Here is an 8,525-nt window from a genome sequence, read left to right as displayed (position 1 = left end):
TATATACATATATATATATATATATATATATATATATATATATATATATATATATATATATATATATATATATATATATATATATATATATATATCATGCTAGAACATACTGCACTTTAAATTCTTTGGCTTGTTAGGTGCTAATTGCTTACGGTGAATGCCCATACGACCCATTAGATATGGCTATTGGCTTGTTTTGGTGCTAATTGCTGATACACTTCATGATATGCACCGAATATTGATCTGTCAGAGTTGCTTTCTGCATTAAATACCTTATTCTTTGTTCATTGTTTAATTGATGTAATAAATGGTGATATATATAATCAGATGCATGTCTTTGGATTGGAAGTTCATGTATGAAATTAAGTGTTTTATTGCCTTCGGTGCAGTATTTAATTCCCTTTAAAACTGGTGCAACCACTATTTCTCTTCAAAAGTGCTTTTTGTTTTTTTTTTGGGTGCAATGATGCTTATTATTCCCTTTTAAATCTGTGCTGCCACTGTTTCATTTTAAAATCTTTTCTTGTTTGAGTACAATTTTCTTCTTTTTACCAGTGTATTTTCACTTGAAGGTAAAAGAATTTAAAGAGATTTTTTGAAAGTAATTGAAAAAATTTGAAAATTAGTGAGAATCAACTTAAAAGTAAAGTTTATGAAAGATAAAATAGGATTTGATTGATGTGATACATAAAAAAATATTTTAATTAATAAGAAAATAAAGATTATTAAAATATTCTTTATGATAAAAGTAATATAAAATTATATTTATTGATAAAAAATATTATAAGAAGAAAAAATAATTATTATTTTTTTAAAATAAAAAAGTTATATTTAAGTAAAATCAGATAATTATGTTTAGAATAATGTGCAAAAAAGTTAAGAGTGTGTCTCCCTGCACCTCACCTGCTTCTTCCTCCACCTCCAAATTTACTTTTTTACTCTTCATTAATTTAATAAAGTCAAACATAATTAACGAATAATAAATATATCTTAACCCCTACCAGCCAACAACCTAAGGTTTCTCTGATAAAATCTACACTCCCTCACCCCTTCCTGGTCCCACAAGCATTTCACGAGCAAGTTTTACTGTTTTATTGTTTTAGTGAGGTGCAAGGAGAACTGGTTGCATATGTTTCACTCAGCAAAACAATTCTTTGTGTGTTTCACTTGTGATTGTGTGGTAGTGTTGTTTGTTGGTGGTTTCGGAGATAGACGCGAGAGGAAGAACGAGAGGAAGAACGAGAAGAAGAAGAGGAAGGAGAGCTTCCCAGGTTAGTTCTCTTTTTTTCTCCGCCGCACATCGACTTGCAGCAGAAACAAACCGCCATTTGAGTTGCGGTTATGGAGAATGCATTTCAAAATGCGTTTGTTGTTTGCCGCCATTCCAAATGCTGTTAACAACAATAAATACTTAATATATAATACTTAAAAAATTACAAATTATAACAAAAACAATAAATTAAGAAAGATAAAAATAAAAAAATTACGCAAATTAATTATTCTAAAATCAAACAAATAAGTTAAAAAATTACATATTAAAAACAAATTAACAAACAAATAAAATCAAAGTCAAAAAATTATACATATTAAATAATATATACAAAATTTAAAATTATAAAAAAATATATTTAAAAAATTTAACAAACAAATAATAAATAAAACAAAACATACCAAAACAAAATATATAGAATATTAAAAAAAATTAATTTAACATAATAATATAAGAAAAAGAAAAAACAAAAATATACCTCACCGTAGTTCAAAACGAACCGCAACTCACTCTGCCAGCTAACACCTGCCGCATTTCAAACTGCGGCTGCCTTAGCCGCATCTCCAACTGTGGCTACCTTTAACCGCATGCCCAAGTGCGGTTATGCACGACCGTACCTCCAACGGCGGCAACCCTTAACTGCATCCCCAAGTGTGGTTATGCACAGCCGCACCTCCCAAGTGCGGCGCCCCTCAACCGCGCCTCTCAGGTGCGACACTTCTCAACCGCGCCTCCAAATGCGGTTCTGCGCGAGCACTTCTCTAAACCCAGCCCAGATCAAATACCCAACCCCAACCCTAACCCAAACTCAATCCTAGCAGCGAATTCATGGTTCCTCTCACACAGCATATAAACATATAAACAACATATAAACGTATAAACAATAGATCTACCAAACAAATAGGCTAATGCAGTTAAAGGATAAACAATGCAACTAACCTGGACGCCTTGCTAGAAGAAGGGCTGGATCTCACCACCACAGCAACACTAAACAACCACCACCAGCAACCACGAGCACGGGAAAATGATGAAAGACAGAAGAGGAAGAGGAAGCAGAGTGTTCTTCCCTAGGCAAAGTAAAACAAAGAAGAAGGGGGTGCAGAGGAGTTGTGAAATGCGGTGGGATGGTGGGATGGGAAAGGAGTTTTTCAATGCATCATATCACCTTTTTCAGTGTTTTCAGAAAACCAAAATATTCTTTATGGATAGAATTGGAAATACAGAAAGAATGGGAGGTGCAGGGAGGAACACTCAAAAGTTAATATGTTTTTGGAGGTGATTTAACTCTATTGTGGTGTCATGGAGAAACCCCATCATCATCATTTTAAACTCCTCAAAGTCGATGGTGTTGTCGTTGTTTTTATCAACACTGTTGATCATCCTCCATCACTCCTCTAGGGAGCACTACCTTAGGCTCTGCATCACCATGTTTAGCTTCTCCACTATGATAAACTCGTTCCCGTCCATGTTGAACACGAAGAATGTGTCCTTCAAGTTCTCCTTCACCTCGTTGGAGTCCACACCCTTGATGTTCAACTCATTGAACTCTTGAAGGCTAATGCATCTGTCATCGTCATCATCCACCTCTTAGATCATGTTGTCCACCTCTTGCTTCGTCACCGCCTACCACAAGCTCCTCATCATCGACGCCAACTTTGATGTGAATATCTTATCGTCCTCGTTCACGATGAACTTCTTGAACACCTATTCTAGCTCCTACCCATCTGCACACACAATAACACTGATCGTGACACTTGTCATTAGATTCAATTAACGAGGTCGTTGTAATCGAATACGCCAACCTCATAAATGATTACGAGTTGTTCAACTTTTTCTACACAAGGTGGAATCAATTCCATCTCACTTGGAATCGAATATGCTATTCCACCTTATTCACCATGGTTTGTCTTCAACCTTGAGTGCTTTAGTCCACGTTTACACACCACACCATTTGGAGGACACCAAGCTCAACCAAGGAACCTATCATGTACACTATAAATAGAAGGGGTAAAATGGATTTTTCGGAGATAATCAGCTCAAATCTCTTCCATTAGCAAAGATGAAAAATGCATTTCATCTTGCAAGTCCTTCGCCCTTCACTCCTTTCAAATTTGTGACTGAGAACACAAATTATCACCAAAATCCGTCTTTCCTAATTCGTTTGAATAGTAAAATCCACTAAAGCAAACATAGTGTCAAACGGTTACAACCATGGTTTTACTTTAATATATGTATACATTGTAGGCCTTTTTGTTTGTGATGGAGGCTAGTCTTCTTTTATCCTAGTTATAGGCCATTAGCTTTATTTTATTAATATATAAGTGGGCAGTGCAACCTTAATTTTTTTGCTAAGGTTTCCGGTGTTCATCAATGATCACTATATAATGCTTTACATGCATTTTAATGTTTGCGGTGCTTATCTATGTCCACTTTCATGATGCTTTACCTGAATTATAAAATTTGAAGTGTTTGTTCCAAGTCAACGCTGATGATGCTTTACAAACTTTAAGAAACTAGAAGTTAAATGAAAAGGAGACAAACATGCATATTAGTGGTAGATGTGTTTCATTCCATGAATTGAAGTGTAATACTGCAGTTTTGTTGCACACACAGAGATACACAACCACACACAAACACACACACACACAGACACATACAAAGACACAAATATACAAATACCCATGAACACACACACAAACACTCAAGCACACACACACAAACACACAAAAACGGACAAAGACACAAACACACACACACAAACAAAGATAGATAAACACACACAAACAAAGACACAGACTGACATAGACACATAGACAGAGACAAAAACACACATCACACACACAGATACACACAAACATAAACACATGAATGCACACACAGACAAATAGACACATAGACACACAAATACACACACACACACAAATATAGACATAAGCACACTGATATAAACACATAGAAACACACAAAAACATATACACAAACACATAGGCACACATACACAGAGAGACATACACAAACATAAACAAACACATAGACACACAGACACATACACAAACACAGACATATAAAGACACAAATGTAGACGCATATACACATACAAACATAGACATAGACACACACACACACAGATAAAAACACACACATACAAACACAAACATACACATACAGACACACACACAGAAACAGACACACACAAACACACACACACACACACAAAGACACATAAATACAGACACAAACACAAACACAAAAACATACACGCACAGACACAAACACAAAAACATACACACACATAAACATATATATACATACAAAGACACAAACAGACACACAAACGCGCAAGCACACAGACACGCTCACAATGACACATAGACACAAATAAAGACACAAATATAGACATGTAAAGATTATAGGAAATTGTTCTTTGATCCTATTTGTTCCTAGTTAGTTACTTTCTAGCTAGAAAATTTTTAACGATTTTTCTATAATTTTTTATAATAAACTACAGTGATACTTCTTTTATGTTTTAAGTTGTTATTATTTTTATTGAAGATCTCACATTGATGGAAGATAAAATGATATTATATTTTGTAGTGTAAGGGGATTGTCGGTCATGGGACGATGAGTAAAAGGCAAAAATGAGTAAAAATGATAAGTGGATAAAGGGTAGTGAAGGTTTAGCGAGAAAATTGGGAGTCGGTCGGGGGCATTGGTATAATGGCATTATCGGAGTAGTGGGGCGAATCTCGCGGCCACGTCAGCAACGCTTATAATCAGTGGGCGAATCTTACGGAGGCATGAATCAGCGGTTACAGGTAGTTAATGTCCATTAAATGAGTTGAATGCCTATAAATACTAGAATGTTAACCAGGTATTTCACTTTTGATCTAATTACATTTTTCGCTGGTTTCATCGTGACTGTGCTGACTTGGGCGTCAGAGTGCTAACCTGCAGGTCACAACCGATCGACGATTGACGTAAGAGGATCATCTAAAGTACACTGTGTGGACAACGAGGATTGTGTTCGGTCTTGAGTCCTACATCCCAAACATATCTTATAAGTGAATAAAATCTTCAAAAATAACTTTTATTGGATTAAATTAGATTCACTTAAAATAATATCAAAATTATTTAAAGTGTATGAAAAAATCTACATTAATTATAAATAAAACGAATTTTAAATATATAAGTGGAGGTGCCAGATGCGATGAATTTACCCTATAAAATTAGTTGAATTAGACTTTAAATCTAAGTTTCTAATTCTCGTTTGTTTCAACAATGTAAGACTGGATTGTTTTTGTGACGTTAGGCTTTTTACCAACCTTTTCATATCAAGTGTAAGGGATTGTATAGTGCTAAGTTTTTATGGACCTTTACACAAAAATCTTGTCTCAGTAATTATTAGAAAAGTAGAGATAGTTAGACAACCTAAGACAAATGTTGGTAAATGCAAACTAAAACCTGCTGTAATAATTGAAATACATGATCGATTTACCTTTGCCGTAGACTCTAAATGGAGATAAATGTGAATAAATAAAATAAAAAAACCTCTCATTCTGTGTTGGGACAGTTCATAAGGATCCAAAATGCATTAAATGCACGCAGCACTACATAACAGCCCCGTAGGAAAGGGAACAAGAGATATCATCCAAACACTCACGACTCTGTACAGTTACTGTATAACAACCACATGTTTGTGGCTGTTATATTTTACCACGAGACAACCAATCTAGCTTTAAATGCTCTATGCTTGTTGGCTGTCATTGGTAGACACATACTCCACTGTTATTTTGTGGTCGTGATCTTGTTTATGTTGCCTCATGTATGTCACTCGCATCTTTCATGGCCCTCACTATATGCGCATATCATGAGTAATAATCGTGATATACAGTATTTAAGTGTTCTGGTTGGATTATATTGAGATATTCATTATGTTCTACTTGCTGGATTAAGAAGAGTTACTTTGTTTCTTGGTCTGTAACTATTTGGAAAAGAAAACATTTGCAAAGGAAATGAAAAACAACCTCAGCATCAAAATCAAGAATATTATTATTAATATGACTAGGTCAGCAATTTCTTTTCTGTTGACAAGTAAGATGCTAAAGTGTTAGTGGGTAACCCTCTTCAGCTATACAAAGCAATTTAAAATCTCTCATGTTCCCTTAGCTCGTTAATTGGAATCCTATATGAAAAGATTTCCATGCATGTGTATCTAAAACTCAATCACAAAAGCAATATATGCTACTCAGTTACTTCGATTCTCTAGTCCAACTTTGAAAGTTCCATCTCTGTGGAATTCACTCTATCGTAATCATTGCTATGAGTATCGTTATGCCTCTCATGACACGTATTTGATTCATTACCATAATGTTTCAAAAGCCCCGTAGACATCGATCTCTTTAGCCTTACCTTCCTATACCTGAACCCGAATTGGTTAGGGTACCGTTCCATAACCGAGTTAATTTTCATTTCCCCGAAAAAACCAGAACCAACGGATCTTGACCTAACCGTGTGATTTGCGGGTCCATTCTCATACTGTACACCCAACATGCTAGATACCTTCCCATTCCTTCTACTGTTTCTACTCCCGCCTTTAACTATTCTCATATATTCCTCACTCCTGTCCCAATCAACGCCACGCGCCTTTACCACGCGCCGTATCATTCTCATCCACACCAGCGATGCGTCAAAATTCTTCTTTACCGCTGTCAGACATTCCACCACCTCCCCAATCGTCGGCCGGCTCTCCACCTTTGACGTCACGCACCTCGCGGCCAGCACCATCATCCTGTGGAACGCTGCCATGTTCGGCGGCGCCCCGATGCGCGGGTCGCAAATATCCCGAAACTGGCCACGGCGGACCAACGGCATCGCCCAATCCAACACCGACGGCGGACTGTGCCTCACGTCAATCGCGTGCCTCCCACTGGCTATCTCCAGCAGCAAGATTCCAAAACTGAAGACATCGCTCTTGGGACTCAAGTCCCCCGGCGCAAGATAGCAGGGGTCGAGGTACCCTAACGTCCCCGCTGGCGGCACGCGTGAATCCGCCATGTGTCCTCGAAACGCGAGTCCGAAGTCACCGAGTCGCGCTTTCCACTTATCGTCGATTAACACGTTGGACGATTTAATATCACGGTGAATAACGGGCGGTTCAGACGAGTGCAAAAACCAAATGGCTTTCGCGACGTGAACCGCGAACCGGACACGCGCTGTCCAACCGGGAGGCCGAACCGTTTTGGTGGAGTGGAGAAGGTCGTGGAGCGAACCGTTGGGCATGTACTCCACAACAATGAGTTTGTTGTTGTTGCAGTTAGTTCGGTCGTTGCAGAAGCCAATTAGGTTGACCAAGCGCGGGCTTTTGAGGTGGGAGAGAATTTCTATTTCCTTAGAAGTTTTGGTTTTTTTGACTGCGGCGATGAGCGCGCCGCCGTGGAGGGTGGCTTTGTAGACTCTGCCGTGGCTGCCTTTGCCTAAGAAGGTGTCGGCGGAGAAGGCGTTGGTGGCGGCAAGGATGTCGGAGTAGGCGAAGTGTGGCACGGTGTGGGCCTGTGTTGGGCTTGTGGGCTTTTTGTTCTTCTTGGGGGAGTGAGGGTGGCATATGGCTATTGCTGTCTCGGCGTTGCAAGTGAGGTAGCGCATTGTTTTGCGTTGTGAGTGAGAAATTAGAAAAGAAAGGGCGTAACTGTGAAGAGAAAAACATTGAACATATATAGATAGATAGATTTATTGATTTGGGTGATTGAATTAAATGGACATAAATAAATGGTTCAAAGCTTGAAGGAACGTATGACAATAGTAAGGGATAGGATATGAGAACATTTAAACAATCCTCTGATCCCATACTAAGATGTTTAGAAAGGATTCGATCATAATAATATTTTGTTCGTTAATAGAATGTCTTCAATTGATCAATGATTTCCACGTTTTTATTTTATTTTTGAAAATGTTTTTTAATGTCAAAGCTTTCAAGAGGCTTGCAACTCTAGTCCATATTTAATCGCGGAATGAAAGGAAAGAATTTGGATTTTCTGTTTGGGTTTTTCTGTGTTATTTTCTTGCTGTGTTTCAAATTATACTGATGAATATTATTGATGTTTCAAAATATATTAAAATAGTTTTTAAAATACTAATATCAATGTATTTATAATGCTTATTGTAAGACAGCACTAAAAAAAACCCACCAAAAAAAATCTTTATTCGAAGAGAAAATCTAAGCACCTGTGGGAAAAGAATGTGGAAAATAATTTAGAAA

At 37.3% G+C, this 8,525-nt stretch overlaps 1 protein-coding gene across 1 annotated transcript; it reads right to left on the bottom strand.

Annotated features, from left to right (window-relative positions):
- Positions 1-6,303: 6,303 nt before the first annotated feature.
- On the bottom strand, positions 6,304-8,150 carry LOC106764162 (serine/threonine-protein kinase-like protein At3g51990). Its single transcript, XM_014648393.2, has one exon. The coding sequence runs from the start codon at positions 7,910-7,912 to the stop codon at positions 6,533-6,535; it is 1,380 nt and encodes a 459-aa protein (XP_014503879.1). The 5' UTR covers positions 7,913-8,150; the 3' UTR covers positions 6,304-6,532.
- Positions 8,151-8,525: the final 375 nt, after the last annotated feature.

This window comes from Vigna radiata, chromosome 6, assembly GCF_000741045.1.
Source record: "Vigna radiata var. radiata cultivar VC1973A chromosome 6, Vradiata_ver6, whole genome shotgun sequence".
Classification (NCBI taxonomy): domain Eukaryota; kingdom Viridiplantae; phylum Streptophyta; class Magnoliopsida; order Fabales; family Fabaceae; genus Vigna; species Vigna radiata.
The sequence above is the reverse complement of the archived record's forward strand: the minus strand, read 5'-3'. Positions and strand labels throughout refer to the sequence as shown.

What these genes read in the sequence shown, in the direction of transcription:
- LOC106764162 (XM_014648393.2), bottom strand. Translation starts at nt 7,912, where the DNA reads ATGCGCTACCTCACTTGCAACGCCGAGACAGCAATAGCCATATGCCAC.